At 39.2% G+C, this 20,707-nt stretch overlaps 1 protein-coding gene across 2 annotated transcripts in view; it reads right to left on the reverse strand.

Moving 5' to 3' along the window:
• Positions 1-20,379, reverse strand: part of SLC6A15 (solute carrier family 6 member 15) — a 63,731-nt gene extending 43,352 nt beyond the window's left edge. Inside the window, exons 1-7 of one of the 2 annotated variants that reach the window (XM_073651621.1) lie at positions 20,230-20,372; positions 19,698-19,803; positions 10,820-11,283; positions 9,385-9,542; positions 6,310-6,436; positions 4,007-4,188; positions 1,583-1,693 (exon numbers count right to left, since the gene is read on the reverse strand). In XM_073651621.1, coding sequence (XP_073507722.1) covers positions 1,583-1,693; positions 4,007-4,188; positions 6,310-6,436; positions 9,385-9,542; positions 10,820-11,108 — 867 coding nt within the window. In that variant the 5' untranslated portion in view covers positions 11,109-11,283; positions 19,698-19,803; positions 20,230-20,372. Of the gene's footprint in view, positions 1-1,582; positions 1,694-4,006; positions 4,189-6,309; positions 6,437-9,384; positions 9,543-10,819; positions 11,284-19,697; positions 19,804-20,229 lie in introns of both variants that reach the window. The other variant, XM_073651620.1, reaches the window with a different exon arrangement.
• Positions 20,380-20,707: the final 328 nt, after the last annotated feature.

Here is a 20,707-nt window from a genome sequence, read left to right on the forward strand (position 1 = left end):
AGAGTTAGTTCATAGGGGGCAGAGGAGCTTAACTAGCTCACCCCGAAGAAGCAGTTACCGGACACCGGGTCCGAAGCTTTTCGGGATCTCCATGACCCAGTAAGATAAACCGGAATCCCTGGAGAACTACAAGTCCCAGGATCGCTAAAGTTTTGATACGTACCAGAGCCAGGAGACACATAGGCCCCGTAGGTTGGGAGCGTGCACTCCAAGAGAAGGCCCTACCACAAGGTCAGCCAGCGCAGGACAGAGACAAAGTTAGGCCTAGCTCCAGGCAGGTCAGAAACTTACTACGCAGAGGCAAGAAACAGGAGGCCCAAAACCCGCTCATTGGGGAGGATCCGGACATACACCCTTCACCCTACAGTGCTCCGGGGAGTGCCTGAATTTCCATCAGTAAAAGGTACTGAAGTGACTATTGTGTCCGTCCCTGTTCTTGCTCTGACCCAGCTGAGTCTCTCCGTCCTGCATACCCCGTCCGTACCCTGCCCTGAGGCCTAGCTCCACCTGTGGGGAGCCATACCATCTAGCAGCCTTATCACCGGCCTCAGTGGACTGCGCAGCGCTGGTGAATATCATCAGAAACCATAGGTGGCGTCACGAACTTTTATAAACTTGATATCTACACCAGAGTACGGACCCGGGAGCCAACCACCGCGACCTCCTTAAGGCTAAAGGCCCGGGTAACCGAGTCATCCCCCATCCCCTGGGCTAGTCAATAACATTGGAGCGAGTGCTATCCGATGATAGTAGTAGAGTAGTAGACAACCCCTTTAAGTATACCATTTCAAAGAAAACTGAACAAGCCACTGTTAATTTCGGGTTAGGTGTCAAGATGCTGTTTCTTCTAAAAGATATCTTCCTGCATTGTGCTGTGTGTGTCATTTAAAAAAATATATATGTATATATATATATTTTTTGCAATGGAAGTTTTGGCACACATACACAACTATATGCTATACAGTTGCGTGTGTGCAGATATTTATAATGTGTATACAGGATATATAACCTAAACATGGTGCTAATAGAGTCTTATACAGCTAGAACAGCTTTATGAGTAGCATTTGCTTTCTTAGATTTGTGAATGATAACATCATGAGTTTAAAGGGAACTAGGTTTTCCCCATATAAAGTAGGGCCAGCATCTGTAAGCCCTCTGTTACAGCATTCTAGAATGTAGTATATATATGTCCCCAATGCGCTCGGTAAAACACAAAAAATATCTTTTATTATACTCATCTACGGACGCGTCATCCACACAAAGCAAGGAGTAGGACGGTGATCTCAAGAAGAGAGTAGGCGCCTGATCCAGACCAGTGCCATAGCTGAGTATAAAAAAAACTATTTATTGTGTTATACAGAGCGGATTGGGGACATATATACAGCATTCTAGAATGCTGTAACAGAGGACTTACGATACTCGCCATACTTTATATGGGAAAAACCTGGTGACAGGTTCCCTTTAATAATACCTAGTGAACAATCAACCTCTGTGCTTGCTTTTGGCAAAACGTACAGAAAATAAAAGAAATGGAAAACGGTCAAGTACTTGTGACTCTGACTATCTGACTATAAACTCTTACCTTTGGAGTAAACATGTGTCGGATGCCATCAACTGAGCCATTTAAGAGCAAAGCTCTCACGAGGAAACAGGTTAGAACCACATATGGAAAAAGAGAACTGAAATACATGACCTGGGGAACACAAATACAGAACATATTAGACATTGTCACAGTCCTATCCTAGTTTCACGGTCCTTCTTTCTGAGATTGTTATATGTTTTGATCTCATCCATGTGGCTTGGCCAGCTAAGCTGCCTGGGCATAAGTAGGCAGGGATCCCTGGAATGGTTGTCATATCTATGGGTACATTAGGTGCCCCAGTGGAATTGACTTTGAGGACCCACACCTATGCAAAACATTACAACCTCAGTTCCCCATACTTCTAGCAGCACTGCTGTCCTTCAACATTGCTCAAAGATTTTATAATTCAGGTTCTTTTCACACTGCGTTTTGCCCTCCGTATATCTATAGTGAAAAGTTATGACAAATGCCACATTTTGGCATCCGTCATTCAAAGGAGTACATTGAGTCATTGCTTCTATCTGGTAAAGGATGGTCTATAGATGCCAAAGATGAATTATAAAAGACCCTACATAAATGAGCTGGATATATACACTAGTTGCAGCTCTCAGACATGTTTCAAATTATATGGATTCATAAAGGGAAACCCGAGCTCTAAACCGGCCTGTTGGAGCCTAAAAGGAAATCTGCTCTGTAAGCGCTCCCGCTTTGGTGGACACAAGCCTTCCATGTACTACATGGAGACCCATTCATCAGAATGACTGTCAGCCACCGCAGGAGAAATGTCTGACTGGCTTCAACAGGGTGGCATATTCAAGTGACAGATGAGCCTAAAGGGTCAGGAGATTTTTTTTTTCGGTGAACCACAGGCAGTACAAAAAGGAACAGGCTCCCTTTTTACAAGCTGCTACTTTTTACTCCAAAATGATGTTGAACTTCAGAGAAAACATACAATTGTTTATTAGTGAGCCAGGAACAGGGAGAAGGCATAAGGGCTGCTTGGCTCAGGTTGATTGACAGGTCTCTATCAACACAAATAGGGAAAGGCTTGTCAATCAAATGCAGAATAGCACAACAGGATGGAAGATAGCTGTTTGTGCCAAGGGAGCATTTACCGGTATTGCAGGAAGCATGAATCTCCTAACAATTTTAATATATAACATAATTCAGTAAAAATTTTGGCTACTTTTTAATATTTTGGTTTCATTTTTTACCATTTTAAGATCAGCTTGCTGTCTGTGAATGGTCATTTTCATATTTACATTCAGAAAAATGGTAAAGGTTTACTACTTCTCAAAAAGATTAGCTAAGGTATGCAACATGCAGCCAAAATTTGCAGTTAAATGGTTATTCCTTAAAAATACAAGTTATCCGCTATCTGTGGAAAAGAGGACAACCTGTTGATTGTTGACCGTCCCAGCATTGGACCACAGCGATCCCAAGATTAGGGCCCTGGAATGCCAAGAACAGGGCTCTGCAGCCCCATCCTGGAGGTGCACATGATTGGCCTCTGATTTATTCATTGTTTATTCGACGGGCAGTACCGCGCTCTGCTATTTCTAGATATCCCATAAACAATGAATGTAGTGTAGGTCGAGCATTGGCACCTTTACTCCATTCAGAGCCCTGTTCTGGGGATTCCAGAGCTCCAATCTCAAGATCGCTATCGATCCCAGCTGCTAGACTCTCAGTGAGCGGTAACATATCCCTATATGTTATGGCGATAACTTTTTTTTTTTTTAAATAACCTTTTAAATCCTTAGTACAAGTTATTTGTGAATCTTATTATTTGTGAAATGGGCTTTTGAAAAATTTCATTTTCCTTTGCCTACATCAAATACGCCCTCAACTACATTCTATGCTGTGACAGCAAAAGTAACTTGGAAAAAAACGAAGGCTCTGAATCATCAAAGTGTTTATGCCGGAAAACTGGGGTAAAACACTTTGAAATGTCGCAGAGTTTTTGAGCAACAAGGAGCTGGCCAGAAATCTTCAACTTTTGCCATTTACACGCAAGTTTCAGGCAGCTTTGCCAAAATGGGCAGAGCTAGAGAGAAGTCAGGGCAGGATGGAGCTTGGATACAGCAGAACACCAAATTCAACACACTGATAAAGTGCGCCAAATTCATGTGGCATGTTCCTCTGAAAATTTGGTGCATCGTATTCCCGCACGCCTTTTATTATGATTAGTGTGCAAAACGCCAGTCCTAACGAATCATGCCATAATTTTTCTATATACTGTGAATAAGAATTGTATATTGCATGATTTGTTACATACTGTACATTTTATGGTAACAATATATCGTAATCTCAATATACTTACAATAATACGTTATTAAAATGGTTTCCCTGCCCCTTTTTACGAACTTATAAACCTGTTGTCAGCACACAGAGGATGTCACAGGACTGCTCATATATACTCACTTTGCCTGAAGACTGAATGCCTTTGATCATAGCGAGACACACCATTATCCATGCAGCTAGTAAGCACAGAGTCATCTTCCAGTTGAGGCCTCCACCTTCTGTGATTGAGTTGGATATATTTAAAGCCTCTCTGTACCAATAGTAAGTAGTTGCAGAACTTTTCTCGCATTCAGGTTCAATATCTGAAAAACAATAAAACTTTAGTATGAATAGTATGAATTCTTCTAGATGTGTAACACACGATAAGCTTGCTGGAGTTTGCAACTATTTAAACCCCACTTAGTGCATAAATAACCCAATGTTAATGGGTTCAGAGAGGTGATAAAAATATACATATTTTTCTACCCAATTTTTTTGGGGGGGTTTGGCTTGAACAAAATGTAAGCACTACAGCTGATCAGTGACTAATGATTGGCTGTAGCGCTTACATGCTGCCCCTGCCAGATGTTGATCCCAATGGACCAGTAGGGGACGCAGCACTGACTATGGAGGAGCCAATCTGGAAGGTTTGCATCAATTTTTTTTTATTATTATTTACCTCTCTGAGCCCATTAATAAGGGGTTATCTAGTTGTGGATAACCCATTTAAAGTCTACATAAAGCACCACTTCAGTGATCTTTATTAGGTATAATGTGTGTAAGTGTCATGACGGTAGTAGCATACTCACCGGTTGCTATCTTCTGCTAGTTTCAGCGGCACTCCTGTGCATTGTTGCACCATCTGTAACCTGTCATTTCACTGTGTGCAGCGGTGGTTACTCTTTCAGTACAAGTCTATGAGAATCAGGAAATGGAAATCTAGTTCTGAGTCTCATAGACATGCACTGAAAAGATTAAGAAAATTGCATTGAGAAGATTCAAAAACGACACCTCCGCTCCAGAAAACAACCACTGTTTGATTCAGCAGGAAACAAATGCGCCACTGAAACTGGGAGAAAATGGCGACCTGCACTGGCGGACACTGACAGAAGACGGCCCCTGTGCAAGAACAATATATGGACCGTTTGCAGTCCAATAGCTCATCATAATGCACAATTCCAGCTGCTTTGGAGGTGGGCCCCTGCACGGCTGCACAGGTTGCGCCAATTATATATCCGCTACATTATACTATGGTATCTGCTTTAAGAGTTAAAAAAATTACACATTTATGAAATATCATTATCAGTGTTGAGCAAATTTGTTCGGCATTTCAAATTCGGGTTTATGTTCGGGGTTCCGGCTTGTTCGCGCCAAAAAATTGGCTCCGCACATGAACATCCCTGATTTGCCACATTGTCACGCAAATGTTATTATCTACGTGACAGCGTGGCAAATCAGGGATGTTCATGGGCGGAGCCGATTTTTTTGGCGCGAACAAGCCGTAACCCCGAACACAAACCCAAATTTGAAATGCCGAACAAATTCACTCAACACTAATCATTATATCTAAGCTATCCCTACTGCTGCCTATAGAAAACAAGAATGATGTGCCTTAAAGGGAACCTGTCACATGAAAAAAACGCCATTAACCTGCAGCTATTCGGCTAATCTGCAGGCTAATTGCGTTCTGAACCTGCCAGGCGCCTGCACTTTGAGCCCCGATGCCGGGAAGAAATTAACTTTATTCCTTCTGGCATCATTCTGTGATCAGTCATGGGGATGGCACTGGCATGGGTTCAGTCACCACTCTGTGTATAGAGAGCAGCTGCTGTAACTGCACCCCTGACATTGACTGACAGCCAGCTCTAATACTGAGATGCTGTCAGTCAGTGCAGGGGGCGCGGTTACAGCTGCTGCTCTCTATACACAAACACAGTGTGGTGACTGAACCTGCACCAACCGGCACCTCCCCCTTGACTGAAACCAGAACACTGATGGGAGGAATAAATTTCATTTCCTCCTGGCAGCGGGGCTCAAAGTGCAGGCGCCGGGCAGGTTCAGAATGCTATTATCCTCCAAATTAACCCCATATCTGAGGTTAATAGCTTTTTTTTTTTACAGGTGATAGGTTTCCTTTAAGAGTTACCTACAAGTACCTATAAGAAAGCATTGGTTTGGTGGACAGCAACAAACTCTGTTCCAAATCATGGATTTTGCTGTGTAAATGCATGAAAATTTCCATCAAAAACTGCTGTGGATTTTCTATGTAGCTTATGAATGAGAATTCATAAAGGTCCTTCCTCAATGCTGGTAGTGAAATATTCAGATAGTTTTCCGACCAGTAAATCCACTGCTGATCCTACCCATGTGAACATACCCTTATCAATATCTACACTATGGGATGCATTTTAATGCAAGTAAATAACAGCATGTTAATATCTCACAGGTATAAGAAGCATTTTTCACCAAAGGGCATTGGTCCCAAGGCAGAGGATGTTGGAAGGACTGTGAGAAATAAAAGAGACTCCATCCAATAATGACATTGTAGTAGAGAGCCACAAACAAGCAGACCTGTGAAATAGATCAAGTGTATGAGTACAGATGTATGGAAACAACAACAATTAGGTTAGTAATAGAAATAATATGTTTGCAGCCCACATCATGTCATAATGCTGTCTTTTTATAATTACAGCACCATGTGCCAATGTGACCCGTGGATTGAAAAAAACGATGAATGCAATGAAGAAGATTATACTACAGAATAAGTGTCAGTGGTTCGCTATCACTGAACATGAGGGTTCACATGTCATTCCCTCCCCTACAGATAACTCCCTGATGATGAATTGCTTCATAAATCCTTCTACATTGGAAAATAAAGCAGTTTTAATAATTGTTCCACTTTCACTGCAGGAAATTTCCATTTAATCTAAAACTATTTTACTATTATGTGACCAGCTTTTGTAATAGAATGAAATAACGTACCCTGCACATTTTTTTGCGTTAATCTTCTCAAATTAAATTGATAAAGATATAAATATTCTTCATGAAAATGCAAACTATAAACTTGGGAAGGTCCTAATCAGAGATACTGAAACTGTTATCTAAGGGCTCGAGCAGACGATCGTATTTTTGGTCCGAGTGCGATGCGAGAAAACATCGGATCACACTTGGACCAATGTTAGTCTATGAGGCCATGCACATGTCCGTTTTTCTTCCTCGGTCCAAGTCTGCACAAGGAAAAATTCGCAACATGCACGATTTGCATCCGATATTCGGATCACACTCGGTCATGCAAGTCAATAAGCCTGTGCAAAGCATCGGACTGCGCTCAGATGACAACTGAGTGCAGTCCGATTTTCACAGACTGACAGAATGGTGAAGATGGAGAATGTTTTTAATCCATTCTATCATCCGAGAGAATCAGATCACACTGTGATCAGAGTGTGATTAGCATCTGACTGATTCTCTCGGATGAGAGAAAATATGTTGGTGTGACCCTAGCCTAAGACTATAGGCTTCTAAATACTTATCTACTGACTATTAGCCATTGAATAAGCTGATCCCAAGTATCCTCCAGAACAAGTGATGCTCTTTACAACCACTCTACACTGGCCAAAAGATCAGGATTCTCAACAGTGGACCCTCTATTAACCCAGAATCCCTTATTAGGCCATACAACAATGGATTTTAAAAACCAGAGGACCCCTTTAATAAAGATGCAGAGTCCCATGACTGTGTAATAAATGGCCATCAGAGTGACTGCATATATCAACAGTCGCAATGCAATATTTCATTCAGGTAAGTGCATGCAATTGAAGTGGACAATTATACATCCTATTTTAGATGTCATTAAAGGGATTGTCCTTATTCAGTTATATTTAGCTAACAGCTCAGGTATGTAGAAAATAACAAACTGAGCTATACTTTTCTTTACCAAGTCCAGCGAGGCATCTCCGCCTTTCATCCAGTCCCTGTGGATTGGCTACAGCGGTAACATCCTGTCAATAGTGCTGCAGCCAATCGGCTCGATTTAGAGGGCAGGAGCTGCTGATATCAGTGATTCAATACAGTATTATCAAAGTGATGTCACCGCTGCAGCCAAACAACAGATACTGGGCCAATGGCAGAGACATCTCGCTGAATCGGGAATAAGAAAGTATAGTTTGTTATTTCATACATAGCTGAACCTTTGAGCTAAATAGTGGATAACCCCATTTATTTAAGAATAAAAGCCTGAAATTCAAATTCAAACTTTCTATCAGAGTGATGCATACACCTCTCGCTATTCATTACTATATTTATAGAAATTTTTCAGCTTATATCCTTATCGCATGTGCGGCAGGACAATTATTCTTGCTAGATAAGACATTGATTACAATCAAACTTAAACAAATATATGATATGTCCTAATTATTCTGCAATTTTTAAACAATACATTAACCCAGCTCTTCTAGTGGGAACCCACATTGGTATTGATTTTAAGTAAAAAAGTGGTGATGTAAAGCTCTGTGGAAATTAATGGCGCTATATAAGTACATAAAATATTATTATTATTTATTATTATAGCGCCATTTATTCCATGGAGCTTTACATGTGAAAAGGGGTATACATAATAAAAACAAGTATAATAATCTTAAACAATACAAGTCACCGACTGGTACAGGAGGAGAGAGGACCCTGCCCGCGAGGGCTCACAGTCTACAAGGGATGGGTGAGAATACAGTAGGTGAGGGTAGAGCTGGTCGTGCAGCAGTATGGTGAAACGAGGGTTACTAAAATATATAGATAAAAGAAATAAAAAGTAAAAGTAGATTCATACTATGAACTTTATGAGGGAATGAGGGAAACCAACTGTACGGTTCAGGTGAACAAACCCTGGTATATGAATACATAAATACAGTTGCCTGACATAAAGGAGAAGAGTATCAAATAATGAACTTAAAGTACTATATCATGGATGCTCTGAACAAAGGTGCCCTTGCCCTTGGACAACTGCTGGAGCTCTCGGGTTCTTAAAGGTTATGACTCAGGAATGCTATACAATCACTCTATTGAAGTCACTGGATGCTCGGCCTTTTTGATGGATGACCCAGAGATGCTCACCCTTGATCTGGCTCCTTACTGAGTACTGGGCCCTTTCATTCAAAGGATTAGCTTCATGGTCTCACCATTATCTACTGATATGGCTAATACCAGAATATTGTACAAGTAAATAATCTTCTTTTAGGCTTACAGTTATGAAGAGTCATAGGTAGGCTTGTTTCACCATGCCTATAATTTGGTTTGTTGCCCAAGCCTATACCTAAATATCCTGACCAAGACAGATTGGCTTGTCAGCTTCCTTTCCCTCCAGCATCTGAAGCATAAGCTCATTTAATTTACCCTCCTGCTGACTGGATTCTACATTTGCGTTGCCACTTTTCTTTGACCCCATTATTTCATGCTTCTGCTCACTGAGTGAAAATGACCACCTGAGTGAGCGGAAATTTGACAAAATTAGCACCAACATGAATACTTACAATACAGCTGGCAAATCCGATTCCACCCATTTTAGGGCTGATATAATTCCAGACCCCAATACTTCCTCTACGTATTCTCTGGCCCACAGAAAGCTCCAGGAAGAAAAGTGGAATCCCAATAACTAATAGAAGTATTAAATATGGCACCAGATAAGCCCCTGGAAGGAATATAAAAGTACAATTAGGGACAAGGTTTAATTCTACTACAAAGTAGAGATAATAAACCTGAACATAGATCTTTAAGTCATTTTAGCATTGTACATACAAATATAGTCCATAAGAAAACAAACTGCAAAACAAGTAGGTCTGGAGCCTGAAAGGGAACCTGGCAGCTGATTCATGCTGCCCGAACTATGGACAACATTAATCAGAGACAGGCTCCGTTATTATATACAAACATAAATTAAAATGTGTGTATGGGGAGAGTCCTGTCAGTCTAAGGGTGTGGGGCAGAGAGTAGCCGCCGGGGACCTGCCTCTTGGACTAGTCATCCTAGTTGGAGCACTCCAGACCGGGTGCAGCGTTTGAGAGTAAAACATACACAAGTGCAAAAATTAAGTTGATCTCTGATTCCTGTGCCAATAGTTTGGGCAGCATAAATCCGGTGATAGGTTCCCTTTTATATAATAGTCTTCATAAGGTGTAAAATAATTAACTAGGTGAAGTTTTGATGTTGTAGTAGCTTTCTATTCATTTGTAAAGAAAATAGCTTGTTATACCATTGGCAGCAACTCCGCATTGTACTGAGCAGTGACCCTTCTGACGTACCGCAATCCCCTTAATCATCTGATTTGTAGTGGTACCAGGAATCTCTGATTTTTATGACCTACCCTACAGATATGTCGGTAAATATAATTTCACAGAAAATCCCTTTAATCTTCCTGGAAACGGGCTACTAAAAAATGAAATTGTGAAAAGTTTTATTGGTCTGCTAAATCTCAGAAGCAACAGGTTGGTAAAGACTACAAGAGAAAATTTTTTTATAGTCATTTCTGGATAATCAATTCTCCACCAAAACCAGAAAGAGACTCCAGAAGGTAACATAAAAGAACATTTTTTTATACTTGCTATTTTAGCCTATTTGCATAGCGTTAACTCAATTTTTGCTTGACATTTAAAATAATAAAAAAAAAAACCTGAGACGGGGCCTCCGTAAAATAGTCTGAACTGAGTCTGAGATAAAAGCATGGTATAGTATTGAACAAACTAGAGGATTTACAGATGTACTTTACCAAAAATCAGATTTGTATTACTGTGTAATGCCTGTCATTGTCATATGTAACATTACAACATTTTTTTATCACTCTCATTTTGTATTCTGTCTCTTAATTCCTCCAAAACTAATGATAAGTTGTGCTAATTTGATTTTTCGCTGTTAATAATATAGAACTATTATTTGTTAATTTATCATATAAAAAGCATATTTATTTCTTACCGCCTCCATTCTTCTGGCATAAGTATGGGAATCTCCACACATTTCCCAAGCCAACGGAAAAGCCAACTTGTGCGAGGATATACTGTAGTTTGCTGTTCCAGGCTGGACGTTCATCATCAATGTCAGATCCATCCTCAATATCTCTGTCCTTGTCCAACTCATCCTGGACCATCAGCTCACTCTTCTTAAAGCTTTCGTCACATGAATCTTCATTGGACAGCAGATCCTTAACCGAATCCACAACATCATCGTCCAGCTCTCTTTTGGCTACCTTACTGTTCTTAGGCATCTGAAGGTATGATACAGTTTCTGTATTGGCTCAAGATAGAAAGACAAATGTCCTCAAATACTGGATCTTGTCAGCAAAGTTGATCTGATAAAATAGGTTTACTTTTTAGTAATAGTTAAGTTTATATTTGCGGCATCACTGGCGACTTTCTCTAAAGATCCATAGTGGTTGGTATCTATGAAATAAATAGAAGGCATATATTCACATATTAGAAAACAAGGTTTTAGTATATGAAAGTAATCTTCTTGGCTATTTTAACACCCACTTCATTGCTTCACTTTCAAAAGGAATTTTTAAATGGAGTGTACAGAATATTTATTAACTGCTGGGTAAAAGCCAAGCATGAGATTAAAATGACTGTAATATTAGTTCGGAGGGATTATTTCACATTCACAACTCATTATGTGAGGCATAATGGCTTTATTCAATGTTGCCGCCTTCTCTGAAGGACATTGCTAGTACTGGAATATGCAGAATTGTTCCCACAGCACGAGGAAAGTTACCACACAAAACTTTCCCAGATTACAGTAGACCTTAATATTGAGAGTCAAGGTTTTTATGGTGGACTACTGAAGGGTTAGAATTATTGGCCAGAATTTGTGAATGGCTGTATAGTTCTTTTCTAAAATGTTCCTGCCTGAAATGAAAAACAGTATTTTACTAAACATGTATGCTTGAATAAGTACACCAGCTTGGTTTAAGAGACCTATCTAATAATGAACCGAAATTTGTTGACAGACCTACATTAAGTTGCTCAGTCTTCTTTTGTAAACCGTAATTCTTATGACACTATTAAAAATATGCTACAATGATAATGTAACTTTTAGATAGAAAGACAGACATAGATAGATGGATAGATAGATAAATAGATAGATACATAGATATATATATATATATATATATACAGTAGATAAATAGATAGATAGATATGAGATAGATAGATAGATAGATAGATAGATAGATAGATACATACATACATACATACATACATAAATAGATAGATAGATGGATACAGAGACATATGGATACCGATATAGATGGATAGATAGATATGGATACAGAGATAGATGGATAGATCTCAACAAATGTTATAGGCCTTGTGTAAGCTATAAATAGAGCCAAAATAGTGATTACGGTAAGTGGTTTAGATTTAAGAAATTGAAAGGATCCTGGATGAGGAACTATATCTTTAGAAAAGACTATGTAAAACTTTCAAAAGTTTGTGACTAGTCTTAATTAAAGGGTTACTCCCATCTTTAGAAGTTAACCTTAGGCTAGGTGATAACTTCTAAAGATGGGAGTAACTCTTTAATAAAGACTATTCACAAACTTTAGAAAGTTTTACAACTTGGTGGTTGCAGGAGATCTGACCAATGAATCGCTCAACGATCCCAAGTTCAGGGCCCTGTAGAGTTCGCCTCAATGGAGCGGAGGTCAGACATGCTCACCAACACTCTATTTATACTCGGACTGCCAAAAGAAAGCAGAGCGCTGTATTTGTCTAACTCTGGCAGTCCCATAGAGAATGAATGGAGCAGATGTCGGCATGTATGGCCACAGCTCTGTTCAGATTGGACATTCAGAACCCTGTTCTCGTGAACGGTATGACATAACTGATAACTTTTAAAGACAGAAATAATCCCTTCACCTACAAAATGTACTTTAGTGTACAGTAGGAAACAAATGGAAGCAATAATGACTGCTAGATCAGAATATGTGTTGTCTGATACCAAAAACTGAAGATGCAGGGGTCTAAACAGTAGCTGTAGAAGCAAAACAATAGGACTTTTTTAACCATGCCTGTTGCAAAGTTGGCTAAATTTTTATTTTAGATGCATTAAGATTGTTCAAAAATTGTGGCAAAGGTAGAAATAGTCTTTCATGCATTTTTATTTGTGTCACATTTCTTTAGCAAGTCCCCCTCCTTATCCCATCTAAAGTGTCTTTGTACAAAAAAGAACAAGGTCTTTACAACACAAATTACAAATTATAACATGTATTTGGCAAAGCTATACACAATTCTACATTGTTAAGTTCTTGCAATATCATCTATATAAATTTTAGCAGCGCCTGTGAAGATGGGCACACCCAAACCCTAAGGCCACGCGCACACATTCAGTATTTGGTGAGTTTTTTACCTCAGTATTTATAAGCCAAAACCAGGAGAGGAACAATCAGAGGAGACGTATAATAGAAACACGTCATCACTTCTGTATTTATCACCCACTCCTGGTTTTGGCTTACAAATACTGATGGAAATACTCACTAAATACTCAATGTGTGCACGTGGCCAAAGAGTGACCGGCCAGTCTGTGGGAGAGGAGTGTCGTGTATTGTTGTCAGTAAAAGAAACAAAATAATAATAGCAAGATTTCCAAGATTATTTTGTTTCTCTTAGGCCTCATTCACACATCAGTTTTTATCACATAAGAGAAAAATGGACCGTGTTACATCAGTGATTTTCATCTGAGCTTCATCAGAGTTGGTCCGATTTAAACCAGTTTTTCTCATTTGTGAAAAAAAAAAGATTCTTCACATTCTCCAACCTAACAGCCCATAAAACCGTACTGCACTCGTATGGTATCCGATTGATGTCTGATTCTTTCACTGACCCATAGAATGGCATTGTTGATTTTGATCTGACAGTCAAATCAAAATTGGACAGGTCTTTGTGATTTTGCTCTATTGTTCCACGAAAAAACACAAACATGTGAATGGCTCTTTTCGCTATCGTAGGTATGAGAGTTATCCATGGAGAACACAAATACCACTCGTAAGAGAAAAACTGACGTGTGACTGAGGCCTTACTGAGATTCAACCAGTTTACACAGTACCAAAGCTACTTTTTTTTTATGACTTATGTTCCTAAAACATGCACAATGGATGATGCTTTACAGCCCACCCTAGTGAACGACAGAAATCAGCAGAAATCACGGGAAGACCATGTACTGATAAAAACGGAAAAGTCTTTTTGTCCAAACAATTATCCAAATAATGGCATTAATACATGATCCTACAGGACCCAAAAAGGACTAGGATTTAGTGGTAACAGGAGTAGATAAGTGGCTGTACATGTGTAAGTGGAGGAGCTCTTTCCTATACATCTAATATACCATTTTCACATATACGTCCTTTACCTTCTATCCTCGCATCACATTTCAGGAGCTCAGTTCTTAAAAAAATATATTAAGTTAATTTTCCATTAAGAAAACTTTTTTCTTGACAAGAGAACAAATCTCATATTTTCTGCTTCAAAAATGAAAAGGGATTGTAATTTGGAAAGACAAATTATTCTGAATAATCATAAATATCTTATTCACATGACATACTCAAAGAAACTTCAAAGCTATCAATATAGCTGTTTGAAAAGTTTGCCAAAAAACGAAATGGCTGTAGAGTTTCCATCATGTGACAACAATCCTCGGGGGATTAAAGAAAAAAAAAGTTCATTTCCATAGTTTCAGTAGCCATAGAAATGCAGCTGTTTTATCCAATGCCGCATTTTGCGTATAAATCTGACAAGTGCACTTAGGCATTTGGACGATATGTACCAAGCATGTGCATTCATTAACGTTTATTTCCAGCTTTCCCACCTCTATCTGTGGCTTTGTCAAGATCTTAACATCATGAATCTTGGTTTTTTTTTAGATATACTTCCATAGAAAGTAATATTTAAGTGGGACTTTAGTAGTCATTATTTTGTTATTTCATATACTTTTATTTATATTTAAAGGGGATCATAGAATGATACCTCCTGTAAGGCCATGGCCCCACTATCAGTATTTGGTCAGTATTTTTTCTCAGGAGTGGGAAAACCAGGTGAGGAGCAATCAGAGAAAAGGTATAATAGAAACAAGTCACCAATTCTGCATTTATCACCCACTCCTGGTTTTGTCTCCCACTCCTGAGAAAAAATACTGACCAAATACTGACAGTGGGGCCGTGGCCTTACAGGAGGATTGTTCTATGAAGTCCATTTGCCCTTAATTGCGCATAAAGATAAGATTTGTCGTCCTGAGATAACCACTTTATATAATAATTTGAGTTATTATAATTATAGAATCTAGAAAAATTTACTAAATGTGTTCCTCCTGTTCAAAAACATGTTATCATAAGCCATCTATTAGATGGTAATGCCAACATACACAGAATGGCATGTGATGATTCCTCCTATTTCTAAACAATAGACAGAGAGACTGTACATTGGCAAACAAAGCCCCATATGGCTCCATACTACAGAGCCATAATTTATCTGTCTAAAAGAAATAACAGGCTATAAATATAATGGAGGGTTTTCCAGTTTTATGGGAATAAAGCTTACTCATTGACTTTCGATTCTGCCCCATTTACATGTTTTCAGTTTCGTGCCAGTGAAAAGAACATTGTCGGTTGCTGAAAACTTTCCTACATCATCTAAAGGTTTGTTGAGGCTTTTGCTACAGTTGTATGTAGTTCTAGGAAATGCATCAGCAGCAAAAGACTTGTCCTGATCATTTCCTTCTGTGTATCAGTGTTGGGCCACATTCACACATTCAGTGTTTGGTCAGTATTTTACATCAGTATTTGTAAACCAAAATCAGGAGTGGAGGAAAAGTATAATAGAAACACATCACCACTTCTGTATTTATCACCCACTCCTGGTTTTGGCTCCCACTCCAGAAAAAAAAAACTGACCAAATACTGAACGTGTGAACGTGGCCTAATGAGATGTATAAGTAAAGTGCAGTTATTAGATTACAGATAATCGACTAGACTGAATACAGTTGCAGCAAACCCTTACTAGAGATCACGAAAATGAGGTGCTATTAAAATATAAATCAAATGACAATTAATACACAATTAAACATCATTACTTACAAGACATGACACCTTTAAAGACCAGTCTGATACTGTGATATTTCTCACCGTTCCTTCTGGTTGGTGAGACATTTCGGCCCTGATTCATTAAGCATGGTGCTGTTCATGCCAGTCTTGATGAGGGGGTGTGCTGGAGTCAGAGGTGCCTTACTCATTAAGAGGTGCGTGCCTTTTATTGAATCAGGCATGTCTAAAAAGTTGGCTGCACCTCACCACACATGTCACTCCAGTTAAAGACTGGAATAAGATTTCTAGCATAAGGGACTAATTCATGACAAACTATCATCCCTCACCACCACCAGCTACACCCTTTGGGTGAAAGTAGCGCAAAAATGTTCCAACTTTCAAAAGTGATTTATGCCAGAATTCTGGCATAATCGCTTTGATGAATCGGGGCCTTCTTGCATTTTGGCATGTTTCCAGACAAACAAGTCATAATAATATTGCAGCTGCAGCAGGTATTTGTTTTATGGTCATTCATATAATATTATATTGCATGGACAGCTCAGTGGCTCAGTGGTTAGTACTGTTGGGTTGCAGCACGGGAGTCTTGGATTTGAATCTGACCAAGGGAAACTTCTGCTTAGTGTATGTTCTGCCAATGTATGACTGGCTTTTCTCTGGAAGCTCCAATTTCCAATCACTATAAAAAAAAAAAACATACTGATAGGAAAGTTTAAGATTTACATTGTGAGCTGCAATGGTCAGAGGTTGATAAGGGTAATGGAAATCGCTGTACTGCTCGGTGCATGGTGGACCTATGGAGGTTGTGATTTTATATTTGTGGATATGCATTGACGTCATTTAAAGACAGCTTTGTGTGGATGTATGTAAATATGCACAGCATATATGTAGAGCCATAGTACCAGAAATCCTAAGTCAGGAACAAAATATAAAATTATGGGACTAAACTAGAGTTTTGCAACAAGATTCACAGGACCCAGGTACAGTGGTCACATCTGTAGTCTGTGGCCATCAGACCAAAGGCGAATAACCTATCTGCTGACATCCTTGGCTCCACTTCTAATTAGCAGATCCAGCAGGACATCTTTGTTGCGGAGCGACACACGCATGATATTGAACCAACCAGGACTACCACTAATAAGAAGAGGCACCAGGAATACCGGCAGGTAGGAGGAGATTCACAGAGTTCTTGTCCAGCAGCCATGGACTATGGACAAGGTAAAATGATTTTGCTCAACTCTAGACTAAATAATTATTTCTGCTGATATAAGTTCATGTCAAAAGAAAAGTACAAAGTCATTAAAAAAGTAACTGTTGTTTTAATGTTTCTTTCCTAAATTAATAATACACATGAAAATAAGCAACTTTATAATATATATTATTAGAGAAATCCGCTTCTTTCTCTGCTGGACTGATCAGTCATTCTCAATTCTTGGATAAAATCTGTAAATTCTGTATGTAATGAAGAAAGATTTTCCCATTACTGAGATAAGCGGTGTTGCTTTCATGTTATGGAGAAGGGGAGGAGAAGGCAGACAATGTTATCGCCTATCTCATTGAAGGGAAAAATCTGTATTCACTGAAGACAGATTTTACCCATGAATTGCGATTTTTTAGAATTAATGGTCAGTTCAGTAGGAAAAAAAAAACAGATTTTTCTAATAAGATATATTACAAACTTGCTTATTTTCATCTGTACTATTCATGTGTTAAAAATAAATATTTAAATAATGGTGGTCTTTAATATACCCATGGTATATGTACTGTTATTAATTTACAGTACTCTCAATCAACTTTGTCTAAGGCAACTCATCCAGCCAGTCACTGCCCTCTAGATGGGTCTCTCTTCTTTTTGGATGGATATTTGGTGTGGCTGATATAAGACAGGCTTTTTCCTTCTGGAAGCCAGTTAATTAATTTTTTTTTCACAGTCCACATTGTCTGTAAATAAGTCTGCCCTTACTAAAGTGTCTCTTCAATAAGAGCCATTACCACTCTGAAGGTTTGCAATAAAATGGCTGTATTGCATCATCAAGCAAATAGATTTTGTGTGTATTAGTAATGTACTCACTAAACAAATCAATGAGCTTTAATCGCAGTAGAAACATACACAAACATACACCAGGTTCAATCATTGTTAAAGGAACTAAATCAATCAATTGTTTAATTGATATATACTATAGAACAGCGGTGTACAACATTTTCTCTTCCAAGGCCCACATCATCAGATTGAACCAATCCCAGGGGCTGGAATTAAAATATCAGACATATATAACACATATACATACATACCTAAAGTCATAAATGTCTGATTAGGTTCATAGCTTAAATGAGTTGCTAAAATTACTCCAATAAGTCAATACATTTGTGGCTATCGGACTTGTGGAGAACCTCCTTTTATTTATTAGTTAGATGGTCTAGCACGTCATCATCAAATAATGTTGCACTGGGCCTACTAATCAGAAAAGACACCTTAACAACTCATCAAGCCCCTTCTAGAGCGCCACCTAGGTCAGAAGACCCCCAATCTACCAATGTATGGGGGTTAAAGAACTGGACACACCATCAATATTTACCCATCCTTGCTCCCACACTACATGCTGTTCCTTGAAAAATATGTTTATATGGTTGGGGCTGCAAAGTAGGACCTTGAGGGTCACATGTCACCCCCAGGTTGGAGGTTTTGTACCCATGCTAAAGTAAAAGCTAAGATGTTGACGGCACAGTCCAAGTGGAAGTAGATCATCAACTTTAATGTAGTTACAGAATTTCCTCTTTAACCACTTGGTCACAAAGTATGTCTTATATATATAGTGTAGAATAACCTAAATAAGATGTGGGAAACCTATTTAGTTCAGTAAAACATATTCACTTGCTTAGGTAAAACCACCAAAACTGCCAAAACCAGAGTAACCAATCATCTGTGAGGTGAAAGTTATACAATAGAAGCAAATGTCTGACCGGTTCCTATAGTTTTAAAGTAGATTTGGTCATATTCTAAAATGTAACTAAAGAACCCTAAATTGCTATTCATTCCCTGACTAACCTGCTATAACTTAGACTAGCATTTAAGTGCTCAGGGATTCACTAAATTACACGCACATGTAAGGTTTGTGTATAGATGTATTTGTGATGTCTGAAAAGGCCAAAAAGTGATTGCTGTTTAACATATAAAAGGTTGAACGTTCTTGGACATATTGCTTTATATTCTCTTTTGAAAGCAGCTGTTCCCATGCTGGAGCGCTCCCAGAGAGTTCATGTTTAAAAGATGACAAGGATACAATGAATAGGGGCGTTCCACTCAGATGAAAGTGGGCCTATCCTTGTCATTGAGGAGAATAGACATAAGAGGAATGGGAGGAGGAGGGCACTTCTCTGCAAGCAAGGCAATCCACACAGCTTCATGCAGCAGGCAGCAGCAGCAGGGCAGGGTTTACTCTACCATAGTTTACATGGAGGAAGGGGGGCAATGGAGGCTGCCCTTGAAAGGCAATGCACTACCTCCGAGCATGGACCGTACTGAGTTTTCAAAATATTCCAACTTGTCGGACACATTAATCAATAATATTTCCTGCGACTATTTATTCTAGGTCTTGCGTTCCTGTGGCTGAGCGATGTATACCACAGACGCTATACCAGCGGTAGCACCAACCTTCATCCCTTTATCCTCCCTGTCAGCTTATATGATTAGGAACCTGCATCGTCCTAATGAGATTTACTAGGGCCATCAAAAAGGGTAATGACATCAAGATTTAACCACAATTCTACCTTTCGACCTTCACAGGCGCCTGAGGCTGATATCAGTAGAAAATGAATCATTCACGTTGCGCAGACGTAAAGGATCTCTTCATCCAGTCAATACAGTGTATCTACTCTGAAATGAAATAATAAGTAGCAATTGTTTCACTTTAGGCAACATCTCTAATCAGGTAGTCTATTCATTTTTTTTTTACAATTCTGTAATATAACATCTATATCCATACAATACAATAGGTGCCGACTCTCAATAGCTTCATAATGTAATAACGTTGGGTCCTGCAAGGCGGTTGTTCATCTTTCTATGATTTATGGTCACCTAGATGCCACCTGATTTCCAACCACAAGCACATTGGCAGGAGCACCAGCTGCAGACATGTGCTCCATCCCATGGTCGAGTCTGTTTAGGAATAAAATCCCATCAGCATCAGACAGGCCTCCAGTGCACGCAGCATCACCACCGCACATAAAACCCCTTCACCTCCCCGCCGCACATTTCAGCTACACATCAATAAAACAATGGTTATAAAATGATACACCTTACCTCCCTAAGGAAAGAAGATGAGGATGATGGGTGATGTGATCCGAGAGCACGCCTGCTGTGTATACACTGTGTGATGATGACGGATCTGCACATGTTCCATCAGAGCTGGGTTAAGAGGAGGAATGAATGGGAGGAGACTATAGTGTCTGAAACAAATCCACCTCATACAAGCTGTAGCAAGCTGCCTGCATCATGCTGGTCCCAGGGAGTGGTCCATACACAGCATGAGAGTCTTCTTAGCTCACCCGAAATTGTCTTTTAGGTCTGGGCTAATAGATTGCGAAATAAAGTATTTATCCAAATCCTAAGCAATGCCTAACATGTTATTATATCATAGGTCTAATATCACTGTTAAACAAATTATAATTAAGAGTTTGTGTATGTTCCATATTTATGTGCTGTTTGTTATGACTCTCTCTTTTTAGTATACACAATGATATCTACAGTCATCTGAGCAGAAAGCTTAGGAAAAGGAGAC

The sequence above is a fragment of the Phyllobates terribilis genome, unplaced genomic scaffold, assembly GCF_046119375.1.
Source record: "Phyllobates terribilis strain yellow unplaced genomic scaffold, ASM4611937v1 Scaffold_11__3_contigs__length_659146591, whole genome shotgun sequence".
Taxonomy (NCBI): Eukaryota; Metazoa; Chordata; class Amphibia; order Anura; family Dendrobatidae; genus Phyllobates; species Phyllobates terribilis.